Source organism: Anastrepha obliqua, chromosome 2 (genome assembly GCF_027943255.1).
Source record: "Anastrepha obliqua isolate idAnaObli1 chromosome 2, idAnaObli1_1.0, whole genome shotgun sequence".
NCBI classification, from domain to species: Eukaryota; Metazoa; Arthropoda; class Insecta; order Diptera; family Tephritidae; genus Anastrepha; species Anastrepha obliqua.
The window spans coordinates 22,920,729-22,944,334 of record NC_072893.1 but is presented as its reverse complement, the minus strand read 5'-3'; the positions used below and the strand labels follow the sequence as shown (position 1 = coordinate 22,944,334).

Genomic DNA, 23,606 nt, shown 5'->3' with positions numbered 1-23,606 from the left:
TGGGTTTGTGGCAGAACTTTCCATTCTCACTCCCTTATTGCTTTGCGTACATTTGTTTACTTCACTTGCCTTCCTGTTCACTTTTCTTTGTTGTAAGTTTTTCACGCGACTATTTTCATTCAACGAGTAACAATACAAGAGGAACCCCTTTATTCAGCTGGTGGCTGGTTTTGTATTCTATAGTTTTTGTTTATTTATTATTCAGCTTTTTATAATTGCTGTTGTTGTTTAGTATTTGTTTAGTAAATTATTAATTGAATGACTGTAGTTAATATGTGCACAAATATATACATACATATGTATGTGTGCATAAATGTATCTATTATGTATGTATTGTGCACCTGTATGTAAATACGAATTTTCTGGATCTGCTGGAACAAAAGAAATTTAGAAATAAAACTTGAGTTTTGAGTTTTTACTTTCTCACTCGCAATCTCCTTAACTCACTGCTCATTTGAGCTTTTTGAAAATTACTCACGAGCTGCTCGCGAGTGAACGCTTATGTGAAGCTGTCATTGCATTCTATCAGTGCATATTTTAGGGCTGCCTTCTTTTCTTTGTTGTGTTTTTTTTTTAAATTCCAATGCCAAACTTTAAAATCAAAAGCAGGTCTTTAATGTTTTTGATGGCGCCATCGTTTTATTGAGTTAGTGCGTCGTCATCCTTAGCTAACTACCAGTGAAAGCTTGGTGAAATTCGGTTTAGTGGAAGCGAAGTTATTGCGTCTAAAGTGTCAATAGGTCGATGTCATCGGTACAAAAATGAGTTTCGAACAAAGAGCTAATATCAATTTTTTTTTTTAAATCGGTAAAACTTTGACCGAAATATTGGAATTGGCGAAAAAAGTTTACGACGATGATATATCGTGCCAGAGTTCGTGAGTGGTTTACACCTTTCAGGGATGGTTATGGGGACATAAATGACAATGAACATACGGGGCGACCACAATCAGTTCTCACCGAAAACTCTATCGAAGTTGTTCGTAAATTTATCAAAAATGAACCGAAATCATCGTTGAAATTCATGGAATCGGAGTTGAATATCTCCAACACATCAATTTATAGCATTTTAACTGATCATTTGGGCTTACGAAATGTCTAGGCACGTTTCATTCTGCACAAGTTAGCTGAGGTCTAAATATTCCTCAGAATTTAAAATTCGAAAGACCTCATTAAAGAGGCGAGAGAAAGCGAGAACTTCCTTTACACCATTGTAACTAGTGATAAAACGTGGTTTTTCCAACATGAACCTGAAACTAAGCGTCAAAGTGCCAAATGGAAGGCCCCAGACGAGCCACCACCCAAAAAATCGCGTTTGGAGAAGTCAAAACTCGAGTCATCGACTCATTTTTTTTACGATTCCAAGGGAATTGTCCACAAGGAGTTCGTGCCAACGGGCCAAACTGTCAAGGCAATTATCTATATTGGCCTTTTGAAGCGTTTGTGTCATAGCATTCGTCCAATTCGCCCTGAATACCGCGAAGGAGGAAGCTGGCGCTTATTGCATGATAATGCACCATCTCATCAATCCACTCTTGTGACTAATTGTGTCTGATTTTTTGACTAGAAATCGTATTTTAACCATCAATCACCAAACCGTATTCGCCTGATATGGCTCACTGTGACTTCTACCTATTCGGGAAATTGCATTTGGCCATGAAAGGAAAACGTTTTGCGCCCGTAGATGCTATCCCAAAGCCTTGTACCGACATCCTGAAGGGCATTCCGGTCAATGACCTGAAACACTCTTTCAAAAAGCTTTTATATCACGCAAAACAGTGTACCGAGGCCAGAGGGGACTACTTTGAATAAATAAACTCGCAGTTCACAGACCAAAGCTCCTGTCGTTTCTATTTTAGCTCAGTCTTGTTTATTTTGGACTTCACCTTGTACAATATATCTGCTCAGGGTACCGAGTCACAGAGACATAGAAGGTAGCGGCAAAGCAGATGAACTAGCAATATTGGGTACCACATTACCAATCCAACCCGATAAAATGAACATAACTACATACGAAGATACCTCTTTTTTTTTGTTTGATGGTTAAAGTAGGGTTCAAAATGCCTTCACACTTACAGCGACCGTCGACTACCGCGTTAAGTGGGGTGGCTACTAAAACTATCCCTCCTCCTCTTCTGGGCAGACTGCCTTCCCGGAACTACTTTCTGCATTACTTCCATGAAGTGGACCAGTTCTATTCACCCACTTCCGTATCCGCCATATTTTTAGCCAGCTTCCTGCTATAGGCTCGTCTTCTTATGTCTCTATCTTTGACGCATTTGGGTCTTTTCACCACAATTGGTTCCTACGTCCTCTCCTTTTAGCATATCGAGGTTTTATGTCATCGATAGTCTCATTGTTCCACTTTTTGAAGCAAAAGGAACATCGGAAGAGTGCGATATCAACAAATTTGTTAATACCGACTTGTTACCGTCTGATGTCGTCGTAAGTCAAACAGTTAATGCTTTCTTACTCAAGAGTTTCTGCTCTTCAACCGCCCGCTCCACATATCGTAGGTACTGCATTATTTTTGCTGAATATATTTTAACAGAATGCCAGTTATTGATTGAGCCTATACCTCTAGCAACTTATAAGCTGCTTATAGATGGATACACTCTCAAATCTGTCAACGTGCTATGGACTCAGTCTCCGATCTATGCAACAAGTAGGTGGAAGTGGCCAGAATGGAATATAAGTCGCACAAACCGAAACAGGAAGAACGTGAGAAATCGTTTCTGGGTTCTAACAGGGCATTGTCTGATTGGCAGGCATGCCAGTAGACTGGGAGCACCCTATAACGACATTGAAGAAGAAGGGGCTGTAGAACACTTTCTATGCAGGTACATGGTTAAGTAAGGATAGGTGAAATGGCTGCTCTTGCGAGGGACCCACTTGAACAAAAACGTAAAATTTGTCCGTTATGATACCATACAGAGAGAGGAGAGGGGGAAAAGAGAAGGCGAGGAACGAGACAGGTAGAAGAAAAGTAAAACAGAGGCTTTGGATTAAAGGATAACGACTAATAGTGGCGATTTACGGTTGTATTAACCGCTCCGAGCTACTGATGAATTTCACTAGATGTGTGATATTTTAACCCTCCATATCTGCAGGTGTAGCGAAAAAGTGATAGCCCAAATGTCTGAACCTTTGCCCGACGAGAGCAGGGCAACTGCGAAGAAGGGACTGCGATGATTCCACCTCGTCCTCCAAACAACTTCTGCAGAAGGGACTTGAGGCAATCCCAAGTCTCACCGTGTAGGAGAAGGTTCAATAATCTAGGAAAATATTGTTTGAATAATTTGGCATACGATTATTAGATACATTAAAGCCACCAGTTGGTTCTATGAGGACAGTGTAGAGTGAGGGGGGGACTACCGCTCCCGGTATCACAATGAGCCTACATCACGCCTAGAGGTGTCAATTGGCAACCACTAAACCTACCTACACTTTGTTAAACTAATATTGAATGGACTATAAAACTGCATACCAAGAATTTTTCTAGAAGTTCGAATGAAAAGTTGCAAATTTTGATGTAATTTTTTTTTTTTCTTTTGAAATTTGTTAAATTTTTGTGATTTTTTACGAAATCATACACAGCGATTATGGGAGCTGGGACTATAAAACTGCATACTCAGAATTTTCTAAAGGTTCGAATAAAAAGTTGCAATTTTTTTTTTTTTTGAAATTTGGAGTATAAAACTGTATACCAAGAATTTTTCTAGAGATTCGATTGAAAAGTTGCAAATTTTGATGTAATTTTTTTTTTTTTTTTTTTGAAATTTGTTAAATTTTTGTCATTTTTATACGAGACTATACACAGCGATTGTGGAAACTGAGACTATAAGACCTCATACCCATAATTTTTTTTTGAGATTCGAATAAAAAGTTGCAAATTTTGAGTAATTTTTTTTTTTTTTAATTTGCTAAATTTTTGAGATTTTTATACGAGATTATACACAGGCTGAGACTAAAGGACCTCATACCCATAATTTTTTTTGAGGTTCGAGTAAAAAGTTGGAAATTTTGATGTAATTTTTTTTTTTTTTTTGAAATTTGTTAAATTCCGGTGATTATGGAAGCTGAGAGCCTTGAGTTACATGTTTTTTGTTGTAGAATGCACTATACGTTTATAAAATTATAAACAACTAATTAAATGCGAAAAATAGTTAACACTTTAAAACTTTTCACTCAGCGCTTCCACGCCCCCCTTTCATGCATAGAAAGACTTTAGCACCTTTGGCTTGGCAAACTTTTACTGTTTGTGATGCAAAGCAAATTGTTCAATTATTTAGCCACAAAAATTTTATTGAATATCATCGTGCCGTTAAAGTCTATTACGACAACAACACGAACAGTAGCAAAAAAAAAAAAAAGAAATTAATAAAGTTTATGAAAACCGTCAACTATGTACCTCGTCTATGTGAATATAGCACCTGCTCGCTAGGATTTTGAGCGCACAACGTGGCAGGATTTTAAGTGCCACATTTCCCAGCTGCCCCCTTTGGCCTACTACCTGGCTTTCCTACACCCGCTCCCCTACACACTTTGTGAGTTATTGCATCTGCTGCTGCTGCTACTGCTGTTGATAATGAATTTCAAATATTTTAAATGTGTACGTGTATGTATGTGTAATGTTTGTAGAAAAAACTTTAGTAGTAGCTGCCACATGTAACGTCAATACCGCCAATAACGCCAATCCCTTCAAATATCAGCATCAAAAGGCAGCCAACAAATTGGTTTCCAGCAAAGCTAACGAAGGAAAAAGTTGGCCACGAATTGTTCACCGCTCAACTGTACGCGCGACATTTTGTTGCATGTATGCGAGATTTGTTTGCATGTGTGTGTGAGTGAGTGCATTCTACAGCAACAGCAACAGCATCAGCAGTGGCGGTAGTCGTCGAGTGCCTGCAAAAATTACGCGATAAAATGATTTGGTATAGCGGTTATGTCAACGACAACGTCATTATTGCCACACATCACCGCACGAACACGATTTGCTGCAGCTTGTGTGGCGCGGTTTGTCAACTAACGCCAGCAAACCTTGGCATCGTCACCGTCACCATCGCCAATCAGCGTCATCAGCCTCATCGTCGTCGTCGTCGTCGTCGTCGTCAATCGCATGGCATGGCATGGCTGCCATTCACCGCCATTGCGGTTGCAGCGCATGGCTGACATATGAAAACACACTTACTCCCACACTCACTCACACATGCATACATACATGCACACTCACACACATCAGGAGCATCTTCCTTCATGCTGTTGTGTAGTTACAGCCGCCGCTTGTGCTGCAATCAGGAATTTTCGAGCTTATAATGTAATAATTAAAAATAATGGCGGCCAATGGCGCAGTGAAAGTTCACCAGCTGCGCGCATCATGACCGAGTAGCTGAGGTTTGACACCATCAACACACAACTTTTGCTGTCATGCGATGTATGCGTGTGTGCATGAGTCTTCATGTGCATGTGTACATGTGTGAATGTGTGTGTGTACCCATCGCTCAAGTCATCACGCTACACCAGCGCGCCTCGCCTGCTCGCTTTTCACTATGGCTTTTGATTTCACACTCGATATGCGCGCAAAAAACTTAAAAATATGCAAAAGTGTGAAATAATTTTGGCTGCAAAAGTGCGAAATAGAAAAATAACAAACACATACAGGCACACTCAAAGCAGCGCCCAAAAGTTTGCCTGCTTTGACGTGCTTTCACAACTAAAACTCATAAAGTTTTAGAAATATTTGTATCCTTTTATCCGCCTTTTTTTCTATGTATCATAGACACATTTGGAACTGTGGACTTAGAGGTTGTTACGCATCTTCAAACAATCAGCGATTATTGGAAAGGAGGGTGGAAGGAGTTCTTATTCGAAAAGACTCTTATTCACAAAATATGATATTAGCGATGCCTCTGCGACCAAAGCGGTTCCATATTCTCTCTCTCACAAGGCAGCACGATTGGTGTGTACATAGCCTCCTCATAGCTTTAATAGCCCCCTCAGCGCTAAAGATACATCTCTGGACCCATGGCAGGGCATATCGCTCATTTACTTGAATAGTGCCATAATCCAAAAAACCAAATTGTTGAGAAAAGCGGCTTGAAAATTTTAAATTTAGATACTATGGCTCTCATATTTCCATCTCATGAGTCACTTTTAATTGACATCACCATGAAATTTTCATAACAAAAAGCGTATGGACATTTCGCCGTACTTAACTAAAAAATATATTTTTTGGATTATAGCAGTTGATGTATGGTACGTAGATTTCAACTGCTTTGAAGTTAAGTGCACTCTAAGGCTTGAACCATCTTACTAGCTGAGGATGTCGAACAAAGCCCAGAGCTCCAATTTGAACGGAGCCAATGTAGAGTAAAAAGCTATGACTATCACATCGCGGATATTAACTTTGTCCACTTCCTTGACAGAAGTGAAAGGCAATCTGATACCGTTCTAAGTGAAAACGGTATCCTCTCAAGAAGGAGCTCGTCCTATTTACGAGAAAGTATAAAATACCCAGAGCTCAACTTCCCTCAATAGAGGGCACTCCGTTGGTGCTTTCCGACAAGGTGAAGTAGACAGTTAATAGTAAACTTACGTGGAAGCCCAACATTGAGTAGAGAATAAATAAGGCAACAATCGCCCTCCTGGATGCAATGGCGCTATTGGCAAAAGAGGACCCATCTTTCCATTCGCCTAGAGTTGTATTTTGGATCTATAATACTATTATAAAGCCAACTTTGTTATGTGAAGTCATAGTCTGATGAAACACATTAAAGGGGACGACATCGGTGAAGAAGCTGAAGAGAGTTTAAAAAACTGCACTAATTGGAATCAGTTAGCCGCTTCGAACTACCCCTACTTAAATGTGCTACCTGTAGACATCGCAAGCAAAATTGCCGCTGCACGTACCGCAATCAAACTGAGGAGTTCAGGCTATAGGCTCAACCTCACCTATGGACACTCAAGTATGATAAAAAACTTTGGCAAATAGGGCGTTCGGCTCAATTATAGAGCATTCGAAAGTGGTCAGGGAATGCCTGGCTTCACTTTTGATTGCATCCAAATTCTTTGGCATAAGGCTCATCTGGATTCCTGGTCACAACAACATTCCGGGAAACCGCGAGGGCGAGCCCTCTCCTCTCTTCGGTCTTCCTCCACCTTTCTTCCTTCACATCGGTATCACAAAGTATGAATTCGATTTCTTCGTCCAAGTGTACCCACTCCTTGGGCAATCATTTTAACCTAACCTAAGCGAAGACGATAGTTTAGTTGTTTTTGTTGTAGCAGCATAAACATTCCCTATAATTTTAAATTTATTTTATATAATGTTGCTGAAGTGACAGTCAATGACCGGACATAAATGCGGGTCGTTCCGGTAACGTAGAACCGACTGACGTAAGATGATAGTCCAGCCTCCACAGCTGATTCAAAAATAGAACGGACAGAATAATATGATAGACTGACGTCTTCCAATAACTCTCTTTAGAACAAGCTTACAAACTACTGCGGCGATGCTCAAGCCGATATCTCTACAAATGATTTGGCAGCAAAGTGGATGACCTCTCGCCTTCAAAACTCGCCTTGGCTGTCGAAAATCAACCTCCGATTAAGGTTCTATAGTCGGTAATATCTAACACAAACTATGTTCGGTTATGCAGAAGACTCGTGCCGGCTCACCCAAGATTTCTACGAACTTTTCGATAACACATCGTCAACCAGTACTGGATCGCATGACAAAAATATTTCGGAAAATCAGAAAGTAGAAGAAAGTAAAAAAGATATAAGGCTTCAGAAAAGATATGAGGGCAAACGTGGAAAGTTTGAATTTACAAGCCACACCAGATGTTAGTTTTTCTCACAAGTGAAAGAGGAGACGAAAGTAGCTACTAACAACAACTGAACTTATCTGGACAACTACAGAGTGAAATGTTTAATCCAGCCTATACTCTATGAACGAAGAATGCAGAAACTGAAGCTTTTCAAGATGAGCATACGACTCCGCGTGAGACTACTAACCGAGCATTTCACCTTTGGTCGTATAGTTGCCAGATTCGAAGGCTCGCATAATGATTTATATAGAGGAAGCTCTTCTTCTTCTTCTCAATTAACGCGATAACCACTTATGCGATTTTGGCCGAGTTTAACAAAGGGCGCACACGATTCTTTCTCGTGCTAACCGACGCCAGTTGGACACACCAAGTGAATCCAAGTCCTTCTCCATCTGATCTTTCCAACGCAGAGGAGGCCTTACTCTTCCTCTGCTACCACCAGCTGGTACCGCATCGAATACTTTCAGAGCCGGAGCGTTTGTATCCATCCGGATGACATGACCCAGCCAACGAATCCGCTGAATCTTTAACAGAATCTTTCTCTCAAACACTCCAAGCGTCGCCTTATCGGATGTTGTCATCATCTACGCTTCTGCGCCATACGTTAGGACGGGCATGATGAGAGTCTTGTAGAGTGTTAGTTTTGTTCGTCGAGAAAGGGTTTTACTACTCATTTGCCTACTTAGTCCAAAGTATAATAGTACTTGGTGGCAAGAGAGATTCTACGTTGGATTTCTAGGCTATCGGGAGCATTTTGTAAGTGTTTTTTTGCTGAGCTCTCGATGTAATCAACTTAAAGAAAAACTATGTTGGTGTCAAAAATTTGTAATGTTTCAAATGAATTGTTCTTAGCAGAGGCTAAAATCATGAAAAAACCATAAAAAAGCTCTTCACAAAAAATCATTTGCCCTTCGGAGTAGGCTTAAAACTGTATGTCCTGGCATTTGTGGAACAACATCAAGAAGACGCACACCACAAATAGAAGGAGGTGCTCGGCCAAACACCCAAGAAAGGGTGTAAGCGCTCTTATACGCTGTTCAGGGAATTTGGAAATGTATACGTCCGTCAGTGCCATCATCTACGTGTAAATTCCGGTTTCATAGGTATACACCACTCCCTCTGGTACTTGACTTGAATTGACTTTATAGGTAGCATCATAGCAGGTCGTTAAAGAAAATGTTTTCAGTGATAAGTTGGCTACCATCATTTGATACGAGTATAGCGTACAAGCACACACATACACATGCACGCATACACATACAAAGTGCATAGTAGGTGTCGTCTTAATTCATTAAATTGAATCCCGTCAACCCAATCAAATTCCGTGTGATGCCACTTAACGCCTCCGCGAGCAATACAAAAACAACAACAACAACAACAACTATAAGAACAAGCACCATCTAATTGATGCCAATCGTTGTGGTGTCAAATTGATTGTGGTGCATTGCCGGGCCAAGGTGAATGGCGGTGTGAGGTGACAACGGCAGTTGGCACAATGCAGCAAAGAAAGAGTGAAAATTGTCAACCAAATAAATAGTGAACAGAAAAAAAACAAAAAACAGAATGAGTCTAGCAAAAAGTTCAAAGGGGTTAATCAGTTTCAATTAGTGCGCTGGAGCGCAAGTGAGCAAAATAAGAAGAAGACTGAGAACTATTAAGTAAGTGTGGATTGAATGCAGCCAGAAACGCAGCCATTAATGAGAATATACGAAAAGACTGGAATAAGAGCTGGAGAAGGAGATTGTGAAAGGGGCTCAAAAAAGGAAAAAAGTAAGAAAAAGACAAATTTCATTTCAGATTTACTTATACTCGCTGGTTTTTAAGCTAAGCTGCCTTAGTAAAAAGGTTTGGGATTCTATAAATCTCTGTAGTTGTGTTGCTGCTGGGATTCGTAGAAAAATGTGCGACATTTGGTCAATTAAGTTGAGAAAAAGGCAGAAGCTCGCCGAATTTCTTTTTTTCTTGATTTTCTTCAATATCTCTTCCAAAGTGGCTCTAAAAAGCTCTGTTGTAAGTTCTGCATAAACAAGTTTGTTCATTACCCTCTTCGTAATACTTCATTCAGATGTCAGAAACATGGATCGCTGAATGTTTATTCAAAGCAGATTTTCAGATTCGCTAAATAATTTGGTGTATGTAACTAAGGAAGGGTCGGGTTGATTATGGCCATAGGAACAGAGAAGTTAACACTAGAGAGACGCAGTTACTGAAATTCAAATTTGAAAAGTCGAGCCAAGAAACACCGAGAGATTTGGTAACTCCTAAAACACTCAGGCTAAAAATCCCATTGTGTTTAAAAATCTGGAAAGTGAAAGGGTGGATAGCCATGGAGAAAGGAGAGAAGTATTAAAGGGAAAACGATAGGATGAAATAGAGAAATAGCGGTACCTAGACTTGTGAGAATTTTCCAGATCCTTTGGTAAATCTCAAAAAATCTTCCAGTTTGAGAGAACGAATTTTACTCGTTGGTAGCCTTACTCTAGCAAATGCAGGACACTCACAGAGAAAATGTTCAGTGCTTTATGTTCGGTCACTGGTCACTGGGTGATCGGTACTCATGCGGAGAAGCTTGGAATTCCGTACAACCCCTATTGCAGAAGCTGTGGGGATCCTGCAAAGAGAGGGACTGTTGAACACTTTCTCTGCAATATCCGGCTCTGGCGGCTAGGCGCGGGAGATTCCTTAGCGTGCCCTTTGGGGATGATTTAAAGAAATTCTTCAGCCTAGATCCCTTTCCTCTCCTCCACTACATCAACAACAGTGGAGACTGGCTGTAGAAGGTTTTGGCGGTTGATCCACATTATGGTATCAAAACAGAACGTAAGTGCTACTTGAAGTGTGCCTGGGGTACTCTTGCCATCTTACCTACCTACCTACATTGTGTTCGTTGTAGGGGCGTCCCACCCTACAGCCTAGGCATTGAAGTCTCCGGCTACAGTGAAGAGGCCACCACATCCACAATAAGGTCCAGCTCCGTTCCAAACTTTTCAATACAGTCGCTGGGGGTAATATAGCATCTCAGCGTTGTGAAGCGTATATTTCGAACATGACGGCGACTGTACTACCACTTGGTGTTCAGAAACCGGCCATTCCTTTTTCGTCTTCGAGCCACGTTCCCTTGGCGATCCGTTCGTACTGCTCGCTGATGATGACCGCATTTAGCTCCCTCTCGACAGATATCTGTGCGAGTAGAGTGTCTGTTGTACGACTTCTATGTATGTTTGGCTGGAGTATTCTCATCACGTCTTAGCTAGAGGCCATCTCCTTGACCCTGGCAGGTGGTCGGTACTGTCGCGTTTCGCGTCTACGCAGTGAATGCAATTGGTGACTGCTTTGCAGTCTTTTATTTTGTGTTCTGGTTTCCCGCATCTGATTCACGTATGTATTCCTTTTATCAGGGCGACTGCAGTTTGCTTGTGTGTGCCTTATCCCAAGGCAGTGATAACATCTCTTAATTTTTCGCATGCTCGCATCTTGGTTCGAATCCAGCGGATTTTTATAACGCCGAACTCGATAAGCTTCGTGGTCCCTTCTGTAGATAGCGTTAGGAAAGCACGTACTTGTTCCCACGCGTTCGATATCGTAATCCTCATCCGTATCTGTTGGAGAGCAACTCTGATCTTTTCTCCCCTACCAAACTCCAAAAGAATGGCCCCATCCTTCGTTTTCCTGACGGACCTTATTTTGACGGACTCATCAGTCGTAATCTTCGCGCGGAAGTCCTTCAGCTCATCTGCATAACTATGTTGGGTTCGCGGCTTGCTTCTTTTGTTTGGCTCGGTTAGCTTATCCTTCGGCTTCTTTTGGTTATCTTAGTTACTGTCTACCAACCCTCATCTCAGCTGGTCCCTTTTTGTATCCGAGGGGTTTATTTGCTCTGGCTTTCTTAAAGCTCTCAGGGGCAGCCAGACTGGTTGCCGGGCGCTTCGTGTTTGTCGTCGCAGAGGTGGGCATTTCGAGAGCGTCCTTCTATCTTTTGCTGCCTTCCACGAACGTCGCCACTGCCCACGTTATTTCATTACCTTCTGTACGACAACTGATTGGTGGAGCGTGAGAATGCGTGTGAAATGAGCGGTCACATTTGTGCTGTCAAGTTCCCCATGCAGCCAAAATTACTCTCACAATTGACCAAATTTTGCAGTCTTTCGTTCTTAACTAAAACCGGGATTGCTTCTGTTTTGGAAGCTGACACCAGTTCATTTCCATATTTTTGAAAATTTTCTTAAAAATTTTGCATTTTATATCTCTATATCTCTATAAAATTTATATCTCTATGAAATGCAAAACTCTTGCCCATCCTCAAGCCACTTCACTCATTCGCTTTTCAAAAAAATAGATGTCTTTTGTTTATTATTTTCGTAGTCACCAGCGCATTAAGCATAATTTCTTCTTCATCATTACGTCGCCTCCCACTTCGTTCACATTTTTGTGAGGCTGTATAAGTAAATATATCTGTAGTATTATTATGAAAATGCAAAATCCAATTTACATGCTTGTCCAGTCGATTTATTTCAATAATGTGTCCATTCAAAGCGCGCACAGACAATTCCAGGCCAACGCATAGCAAAAACAACAACTTCAGTAATGCTCCCCACACCAGCATCCCTACTAATCTCATTTCAAACCAAACTAAATCCACCCTACTCCACTGAATACACGCAGAAACCCACACAAAGCGATGATGAGACATTTCGTCAAGCAGTCAGCTAGTCAGCCAGCCAGAAAATGGGGACAGTCGTCGCTTGAGCTTGGCGGATAGTTCATGTAAAATTCATCACGTCTGCACTGGCGATTATGTCTGAAGGATTTAATGTGCGCATGAAAGATGTCTCATCGATGTGGGACATGGCAGTGACGAAAGGCAATGCAATGAGATGTTGAGAAGTTATATACCACACACACCCACACCCACTCAGTCAACAAACGTGCAAGTGTGCAAGGCGTTTGAGTGTAGCGGCGATAGCAGCTGATGGGATAGAGTTGCTCTGAAGGGGTTGGTTGGTGGTGAACGGTAGGGTTGCGATAATCTAATGCAAAAATTTCATTTCAATAAAGTTGCCGTTGCTTGAATAGAGTTTCATCTTGAGTGTTTGGCCATCTACGTGCGACCTTATCGTCGTTGTCCATCGCATTGGCGACACAATTTTTATTTATTTCATGTTTGCATTTTTCAATGGAAAAGTGCCATTTCATGTACCTGTTTCGCAAGTCAATTCAATGGCGATTTTTTTATAGAGTTCTATTTTTTATTTTCTTTGCTTTTTTAGATTTATTTATTTTCTTTCGTTTTTAGATTTCTTTTTTTATATTTTTTTAATATTTTTTTCTCTTTTTTTTTTGTAACTTGTGTGCATTTTTCGTGAATAAAAATTTCTTTAGTGCAAGTGATTTTCTTAGAAAATTTGTGTTGTCCATATATGCGTAAACTTTAATGCAAATGTATGTGAACATCTACGGCGCTCAACCCATCAATATATAAATTTAGTCATTACATCAGTTTTTATCTCAGACTGGTGTATTTAACTTAGGGAGAGTCAGTATGGATCGTCATCAGAATAAGCAGTTCTCATACGAAGCTTTATTGTCCTTTTTATTGATGAAGGATTTCTAAGTGGCGAATTCCAAACCCAGCTCACCACCAGATATCCTGGGATGCTTCACCTTCTCACATTAGCATTAGTTTTGTTTGTCGAGAGAGAACTTTACTACTCAATTCCTCTCTTAATCCAAAGTAGCGTTTGTTGGCAAGAGATCGGGGAGAAGAGATCTGGTCTTAACAGGCCGACATAATATATGTAACTATATGGGTGGTGCGTTAATCCCTTATTACACGTTTAGCCGAACTTTAACTTCGATTTATGGTGTGCGTCTCAATGTTGTCATACCGAAAGTTTTATGCCGCCTCCGAAGAGCAGATGATTTTGCATGAGGAGCTTTTTCGTGGCAAAACGGCACTCGAAGGTTTGTCAATGCTTCCTTAACGGTGACGGCTTTAGGGGTCACGCTTCTTTTATCATTTGGTGTTTCATGACCACAGTGGGCTGGTGACACTGCCTCTGCTTCTTCTTAGCTTCACAGTCCTTGGTGGACCATTGCTTCATCAACAATTTTTCTCCACTTTAATCTATCCATGGCTTCATCTCTCCAGTTGTATGCGTTCATTTCCTTAAGACCCGATTCGACGTCTTCTAACCATCTCTTTCGTGCGCACCCTCTTTTTCTTCCTCCAATGGGTGTTAAAATAGTCGTAAAAGCTTTCCTAGCATTTCGCTCTTTCGGCATGCGCAGGATGCACCGAATCCATCTAATCTGTTGGGCTTTGATAAAACGCATTACTGTTTGTCTTTCAAGAAACTCCAACGATTTCATTGTTGTAACGAATGCGAAATGTGTCGTTTATTGTCCCGAATCTGGTATCCAGAGTAAATTTTTTTTGTTGTTGTAGCAGTTTATCAAGCCCTTCTGAGCGCGGTGAAGTCATCGATCCTTATCGTCAATCTCGTCTAATGTTAGACTCTAGATCTGATCAGATTAGATTTGTGGTGGGTCGGACTTCGTCCAAGCACTCAGTCAGGAAGACAATTGATTACAGTAGAAGACTCAGTTAGATTACAGTAGAAGTAATAGAGAGACAGTGTAGATACATACAGCAGGTATGGCAAGACGGAAAAATTTATTTTGAGCTCACTCTTCTGCAAAGTCTTTTGGATACATTGATGAATCTTAAGAGATCCGGAAGAGAAAGGGTATGAACTTTTTCCATACTCAGTACATCGCAGCAAAAGCTCAAAATCGACCGCTTTGGAGCAGTATTGTGAAGGAAGCTCTGACGCAGCCCACGTTGTAATGCTGTGAAAGAAGAAGAAGAAGTGCATCGCAACCCAACAGCACCAAAGTCTGATTCTAGAAAGCGTCGGGCAGCTAAAGAGGAAATGCTATGTCGTGTCCTCATTATCAAGACAGGAAAGACAAAAGGGTCGCCAATGATTCCCATGGTACCCATAAGCTAACCACACAGGCGATGTGTCCTGTAATTACTCTCAGGCCCTTCCTACTAAGTTTTAGAAGAAAGTTCACTAATTTTCTGTTTGCTTCTTTCACAAAGCACTTGACTACTTTGCAGGAGTCCAACTCAGACCAACGCCTTCTAGGCCCTAGAAACATGTTGTGTCTAAAGAGAGAAGAGTGTTAGATGAGTGGGCTTAAAATAGCACGTGAATAGGTAATTAGTGTCGTGCGAGGTACCTTCGTATTCCGGACAAATGACGCGTATTTTGAGAATTTTCTATGTCAGCTCATTTGCGAGCCTTGCGCCTTCACAACTCGGACATATGTATGTGGAGTTATGTCAAGGAATAGATTTGTGTATGTCAGCTCATTTGCGAACCGAGAATGACCGACCTTCTGCTTTTTTAAAGCCTTACAGCTGTTATTCCCTGTGATTCGAAGTCGCAATCATTCGCTAGTTCCGATGTTATGCCAGATACCTTGTTGTTATTTCTTTCTTTTTTGTTGTTTTAGTTCACTTATTAAGCACTGCATAGGTCAGAGTTCCGCTAAGTGTTGTCATCGGAGTCATCTAAGGATATCCCAACGAAAACCTGCTGTTCACAAGGGTTCGAAGCTAGGCAGGAAGGCTGTTAGATGGGTTGTTTCAAGTAGATATGTAAAAGAGGGTTGACCTTGTATGTCACACTCTTTCAAAATAAGTGCTAGGAAAAGTTTTCGAATATTTCTCATGCACTTGAATAGAAAACAATATTTTCAAAACTAAAACTGAAGATAAAACGAAAAAGTGTTTACAACCTTCAAGATAAATTCAGGGAAGAATAAATTTTAAAATAATAAGAAACCAAGATTTTCCAACTAGATAAAAGTAGTTTCAGCGGAGCTTCTTCTTCTTATTTCACTGTTCATGGCTGCTGCTTGATTTTGTTTTTTTACAAAAGCAACGAAAGGGCATTGCTGTACGGTGAAGTTGTGTTGTGTCTCCCTTTTGTTCAACGAACTAAAAACCATAAAAGGGTAGAAGCTAGAAAAGCAGCAGAGGAACTTTTGCTAGTTATTGAAGAAAAGTGAATTGAATGGGGCCGTGTGTAAAGGTCGACGAGTCCAATGCTACAGGCAATGGGGGTATGACAGCGAAGGGCGAATAGTAAAAGAGGATATGCAAGCAAACAGCAGGCGTAGAAGATGCAGAAGACAATCAGCAAGAAGGTCCGAACGCTTTGCCAATGCCGCTCTGCATTTTCACCAGTTTCTCCTCCTCTTCTGCTGGTTGCTCTACCACCAGCTCTTTCAATTTGATTTTGTCTCAGCATAATCGTCGTTGACTTGTGCAGCAGTAATGTGGAACAAGTAGTGTAAAGTGCGGGCAGATACAAAACACAAAAGACCAAATGTTGGTGAAGGCCAAGCGAAAAGCATGCGGGGATGGGCGAGATGGAAGACAATAAAAAGCAATGAAGTTTCTGTGGAACGGAGCACCGAGAAGTGGTGGAGGGTCACAGAAGAGGAAGGCGGACGCTTTTTCTTGAGTTCAGTTTGAGTGAATGAAAATAATTTTATTCGGTTAGAAGTGAAACTATGCCAAGAATGTGCAATTAGTGAACGACGACTACGACGACGACGACGACGCCAACATAGACTATAGAGTTGGCGAAGAAGGAGACACCAGCTGGGAAAGGACGTTAGCTGTAGAGCGCCTGAGTCAATTCAAGTCAACTGCAGGGAAGTGTGTATGCTGAGCACACAACAGTTCAGACAGCTTCCACAGTAAGGCGTACATAGCAGCTCTACAACAGACAATGGACGAGCTTCAACGACTACAAAAGGAAGCAACTACAAAGTTGCTGAACTTTTGCGAAGGCATAGAAAATTATAGTGAAAACAATGGAATTGAAGCGCGCGCATCTACGAGCATCTACAATGACAGCCATGGACGGCGAGAAAGACAGGATGAGCGAACGAGTGAGCAAGCGGGTGGGTGGGTGTTGAAAGCCAAACAAGAGTCAAAGCGGCGAGCAGCGTGAAAGAAAGTAGCAGTAAGGCGGGGAGGGGGAACCAAAAGCATAGTGCTTGCTTGCCGCACGTCATTGTGTTTATATCTGTCTGTTGGCCTCGGTGTCGGTCTGTCTGTCATTATTTTATTTATTATTATATGAACGCGCCTTGTTGCTCTTCATTTAGTTGTTGCTGCGCTGCTCACTGTATTGTGCAGATCCTATTGCTGTTGCTGTTGGTCGTTAGTGAATTGTATAATATATATGTATATGAGTGTGTGTGTGTGTATGTATTGCTAAGCTATGAATATTTTCGTGAACCCTCCCTCAAGCACTATTCTGACGCTTTGTTACTACAAATTAATTTTGATTAAATTTATATTTGCTGCTGGTGTTTTGATGTCTGAATAGGAATCGAGTGGCAAAGAGCGGTGTGGGGCGACGCCGAAATGTTTCAGGTCGCAATTACATTATCTAAATGCGCGAATACAGTAAGAGGAATTTATTATTTAAGGAAATGCTACAAATTATTTGACCAGAACTCCTGCATGTACAACTACGATTTGTCAGATACCCAGTCCAGATTTAAAGCGTTCAACTAAAACAATCTATTAGGTTGGGGAATAAGTTCGTAGCGTTTTTAACGAAGACTTTTATTTAAACAAAAAGCAATAATTACATCAAAATTAATCAATTATATATTCGCCGTTGCTGCTTACAACCTCTTCACGCCTCTCAACAAATTTGTTGATGCCGTTTCGCCAAAAATCGCCTGGTCTGATGTCAAAGAAGTTGTTGAGCCAGTTTTTAAGCACCTCTTTGTTATCGAAGGTAACGCCCTTCCTATTGTTTCACAGGGAGCGGAAAAGATGGTAGTCGGTCGGGGCAAGGTCCGGAGAATAGGGCGGATGCTGAAGGACCTCACGTTCGAACTCTTGGAGTGCGGCTTTGACGACTTGTGCAACATGGGGCCTGGTGTTGTCGTGAAGGAGTATGCAGGTCTTGTGCAGATTAGGCTTGACTCCCAACTTTGGCGTATCTCTTGGAGCCACACACTCCTTTCTGTGCTTCACATTGATGTATAGGCAATATTTCTCAACTCCCGTGATGATTCGGTACAAAAAGCGCTATTTATGACCGCGTGTTTCTCGATGGCGGGCGAAATGCGGAGAAGCAATTTGATGAAGGCGTCTTGTTTTGTTTTTTCGTTGAGCTCGTGAGGCACCAAGGCTCTCAATTTTTCGGTAAATCTTTCCAATTCCAATAGAATTGAATGAGTTCTATTCAACGGCAGCTTTATAAAATGCAACGTAATATTAAAAATGTTTAATAGGTGGCAAAGATAGGACAAAACCTTCAAATTATCAGCGGCAGTCTCAGCGCGGATGACAAGCGTCGGAGGAGATCATTGAGTTAGTTTGTGATTCTGCGTGAGTTTACAGCTCCGACAACTGTATTTCCTGGGTCAGTAGATGATAGTAACAATAATGCACAGGCCGCTGTAGCCGAATAGGTTGTTGCGTGGCTAGCAGACGGAAATGAAAATCCGCGCATAAAACACCAAATGAAAGAAAAGTTTTTTCTAATAGCGGTCGCCCCTCGGCAAGCAACGGCAAACCTCCGAGTGTAGGGTAGGGAGAAAAGAGAGTATACCGACGCTATCAGCGATAGTTAAGCCCCACTATACAGACACCCTTTGAACCGTTGTGCTTCATATCCCACTCAGTCCTGTTGAAAACACCTGGTAATTCCTTTTGAATCTCTGCTAGATTCTTCTGTTAGGTAAGATTGAGCTGATAGGCCCCACAGAAATGCTCTACAAGTCCTCAAACAATATTTCAAAGTTTACTTTCGTCTACTCTTACGGAGCGCTGTGCAGAATAGGTACTCAATCCTTTCTTCTTCATCTCTCCCTCTTCATCACCTATCTCCCGCCCATTTCGTGGCTAATTTTACAGCTTCCCCTTTACCTTTTAATGCATTGCGACCCGTCTGCCTACAAGACTGCAAAATAAGTTAATTACAGGGCATGGGAAGCCCATAGTTATTGAAAATTTTCTTTGATCTATAGAATTTTACTTTAGACCAGTCTTAAAATCCTCTTTCTCTAATATACATACATACATATTTCACACACACATTAATACATCAAGCCGGAGTTGATGCGGTTGCATGTAAGTGAATGAGAACAAAAATCAAATAATTGTTTCCCATAAAACTTAAAGCATAAAATCAGCATTTATTAACCTACATAATTTGCGAGGTCATTGCCATGGAAATTAATTTTGAAATTATTCGTTAGTCGGCAAGTGGCATACGAAATACTCCAAAATAAATATATGTGCTAGTGTAACATATACTCCGTATACAGTGGGTATCACTGAAAATCGAACAGAAATGTTTTCGAATTTAAATTTTTCTTTTGTCAATTTATTTACAACTTTCATTTGTATTAGAATAAAAGGATAAAAAAAACCTCTAATTGCAAATTTTATTATAAAAAAATCTACAAATAATTGGTTATTATTTATTGTGAGTGAATTTGGCAATGCGACTTGAAAAATCTTTTGTGTCACCTTCAAGCATTCCGAGTACTTCTCTGAACCCAACTTTCTCAATAAATCTTAGTATTTGTCCTATTTTAGTGAGTTATTTTTGCTCCTCTGCTAACACAGGTTTTTCGAAGTGTTTGCGGCGCTATGCATCAGCGTTCTGCCAGCAAATGTTTGGCGACTTCATTTTACTCCCTACAGAATCTGCAAGTTCCATTAAATTATCTTCCCAGGTTAGAAAGACGATTTTGTGATTATACTAAAATGTTTCTTATTAAGTCCATAGGATCTTTAAATCGGTTGGTCTCTGAAGCCGAATGGGTTGGTGCGTGACCTACCATTCCGAAGTGAACGGTTTCGAATGTCTGGGCATGAAACAGCAAATTATAGAAAACGTTTTTTCTAATATTTTTTTTCTTCACTTCCTGATTAAAGACGGGAAATTATCCAGACCACAAAATGGCTCTAGGCCTATGAATATAGAGGTCGCCCTATTCCTGGCTAATTTATCTCTAATTTCGTTCCTAGTAATCCCCACGTACTCTGCACAATAGATCTCTTCAGGTCGCAGTGCCGCAACAGCCAATCCATAATAAATCCCCACGTACCCTGGAACCCTTAGGATACATACATACCTAAGACATGCAGCTCATCAAGACATTCCAGCACCAGTTTTGATGTAATCTGGAAAAACTTGAGGGGCTTGATCGCGGTCTGAGTATAAAGTTATTAGTTTACTCAGTCATCTTACATTTAATCATACAACATTTAAACAATATTTTCCCAAATTTTCATTGCAAGATATTGAAAATTAAACGACTAACAATGAGTCTCCGAAGGCGCCACAAAAAAATTTTTTTTCGGCGTACACCAATAACTAACAACAGAATCATCTGAAACAAAAAACTCAAAATGGATTTGTTTAAAGAAAAGTTTATTCGAGCTCTCTGCCTCTTCAAGGATTTTTGTTCGGTTTTCAATAAAACAAAAGACTAATTTATTATTATTGGATTACTTATTGTAAGATAAGCAATAAAAAAGCGCCCAGACGTTGCTCGTGAATTATGTGAAAAAGTACATACAAAATAAATAATACACTTCTGTAGGGTAATTGGTCGAGTTCTTCTTTCTATTTGCGGTGTGCGTCTTGATGTTTTTTCACAATTTTAAGCCCTCTCCGAACTCCAAATGGTTTTTATAAGGAGCTTTTTCATGGCAGAAAATCACTCGAAGGTTTGCCATTGCCTGTCGAGGAGCGACTGTTATTAGAACTGAAACTGTTTATTTCATTTTGCTGTTTCATGAACGAAGATTCGAACCTACGCATTCCCGAATGGTGGTCACGCATCAATCCGTTCGGCTAAGGCGATGGAAAAAGTGCATACTGTGGAAAATTTCAGAACGATTGGTTTGGTAGATTTCAAATTGTGGCATGCACAGGCTGGAAAAATAATACATTTCTGAAAAGCGCTTTGAAGTTTTCCAAGTTTTTTGGGTTAGCAACTAAGTAATTGCGGATTTTGTTTAGAAAATCCAAGACAATTTTTTCATGGAACTAAATAACTTTATTCTGTAATGTATTGCCAATTTTGATCAATGATCTTTTGCCATCTTTCAGACAGCATCATAATCCAACGTTCATAAAACTTCTGGTTTTTATTAGCAAAAAACTGAATTTGATTTGAATTGATTGAAAAACTGAAACATTATTGAAATTTTTACCATTCAAGGAGTTTTGTAAAGATCGAAACAGAAAGTAATCAGTTGGTGCAAGGTCAGGACTATATGGTGGATGTGGCAAAACATCTCAACCAAGATCCAATAATGTTTTCCGAGCGGCCAAAGATGTGTGTGGTCTTGCCTTGCCATGATGGAATACGATACCTTTTCGATTTGTCAATTTGGGCTGATTTTCTTCAACTGCATTGCTTAATTTCGTTAGTTGTTCAATGTAGACATCAGAATTGATCGTTCGGCTGGGTGGTAAGAGTACAAAGTAGGCAATTCCTTTGTAACCCCATTAAACTGATAACGAAACATTCTTTTGATGAATAACAACTTTTGATGTTGTTTGAGGTGGTTCACGTGGGGTGCTCCACGATTTTTTTCGCTTGATGTTGTTGTAAACACCCCATTTTTTATCCCCAGTTATCAATCGTTTTAAAAATGGTTCATTTTCATGACGTTTCTTTAGCAAATCGCAGCTGTTAATGCGTTGCGTTATGAGTTGAGTTCGTGAGGAACCCATGTATCGAATTTTTGAAGATAGCCAAGTTGTTTTAAGTGATTTTCAATGCATGTATGTGATACATGAAGCTCCTCTGCAATCTCACGTACTGTACTGTGACAATCCGAAGCGATTATTGCTTTGATTCAACCCATCAACCGTCATCATCTTCAACTGGACAATCAAGTGAGTGAAAAATCACCAGAACGAAATTTGGCAAACCAATTTTGACACTGCCGTTCTTTTAAGGCTTCGTCACCATAAACAGCACATACCTTTTTATGAGATTGTGATGTGGAAATTAAAAAGCAAAATATGACGGAAATGTTCCTTTTGATTTTCCATTTTTCAACGAACGCCAAACGAAAACTACGCAACCGACCAAAACAATTTTTTTTTTCGTACTACTACGAAAACTGAATTGCCAACTATCAAATGACAAAATGTATTTTACATTTGTACTATGTCTGCAAACCTAAAAAATCAACTGAAGCCATCTATGAGTGAAATCCACAATTATTTAGTTGCCAACCCAATAATTAAAAGCTCAGCCTAGAGCAACGGACGCGCAAATACTCATAAGTTTGTCAATTTTATGCTGATCGACTTGAAACTTTGGTATAATATTCTTGAGATTTTTAGTTTAAAAGTTTATTTATTATTAAAATTTAATTTAAAAAAAAGTTTAATGAAAATAAAATTTAAAAATATAGGTTTTACTTTTTTTAACACCGCCTTTAGATTATTCTTTTTTAGTTAGCATATAAGTACAAGTACAAAAGTTACAAAATTAGCTGTGTGAATTTCAGTGACACTCACTGTGCCTGAACACCGTAAATTGTAAGCTTGCAGCTCTCCTGCAACTAAAAGCGCGAGCAGTCCACTTAAACCATAGCGCCAGAAAGGGCACAAAAAATTAACTTGAAGCATTCAATGGCCATTCTTCAGCCTCGTCCAATCAAAGTAGTCTCCTAATTATTTTCAAGAATTATTTAACATGCATACAAGCACGCATACATACATACACTATTTGGCTGGCAGCAGCATAAAACAGCCACACTCAATTATTAATTGTCATACTCCACCGTACCGCTTCCCCCATCCATCCTTTTTGATGGCCTAAGATTCATTTCGTATGATTTTAGCTAACTTTCATAACGAATTTCTTGTAATTTATTACACTAATGTAACTCATTAAGTATTACATTTTTTTATAACATTTGTCTCTTCTTCTTCTTCATTTTACTTCCCAGGCCGAAATGAACTCATCGCTCGTTACATCAAACTACGCACAGGCAAGACGAGAACACGAAAGCAAGTCAGCTCGCACATACAGGTTCTGGCCAGACGGAAATTGCGTGAGATTCAGGCGAAAATTAAAGTCGTAAGTAACAAAGATTTACAAAATTGAGCTGGATCCAGGTTATAGTAAGCTTTAATATTTGTTCAAAAATATTGCTGAAAAAGATATTTTTTTTTGTTTAATGTTATTATTTTGTCTATTTTGGCCGCTGCTTTTGTCATCAAAATCCATTTTACTTTTGCTTTGATATGTTTAAAATTCATAGTTTTTGAATGTATATTACTATAATATTTATATTTTATGATTCGAAAATGAAAAGCAAGGTTTATCTGATGTCCTTGAGAGAAATTTAAAAACCAGGAAGGATATTCCTATTTTTTTAATATTTCATTCATTATTTAAAACCGTTATATACGAATGTAAGTACAATAGAACCTCGCGGAGCGCAGCAGCTATAAAAGCTGCCCCAACCGCTACTGATGTATGCTATGCGCGTTAAAAAAGTGTGTACACCACATATTGAATATTTATTTATTTATTTATTTTATAACTTCAATTAATTTTTTACAAAAAATATGGTTCACACTACAACAAAAGCCATATAAAGGAAAGTTTCGAACTTTGTATTGCATAAAATTTAAAAAACAATCGGCAAATTTTCATCAAAATTTCAAAGTTTTTACTTAGAATGCTT

At 39.9% G+C, this 23,606-nt stretch overlaps 1 protein-coding gene across 2 annotated transcripts in view; it reads left to right on the top strand.

Annotated features, from left to right (window-relative positions):
• The window catches only part of LOC129237033 (protein scalloped), a 189,709-nt gene that overhangs the window by 147,558 nt on the left and 18,545 nt on the right, over positions 1–23,606 (top strand). For both annotated transcript variants that reach the window (XM_054871403.1, XM_054871404.1), the window contains exon 5: positions 22,863–22,993. In XM_054871403.1, coding sequence (XP_054727378.1) covers positions 22,863–22,993 — 131 coding nt within the window. The remainder of the gene's footprint in view (positions 1–22,862; positions 22,994–23,606) is intronic.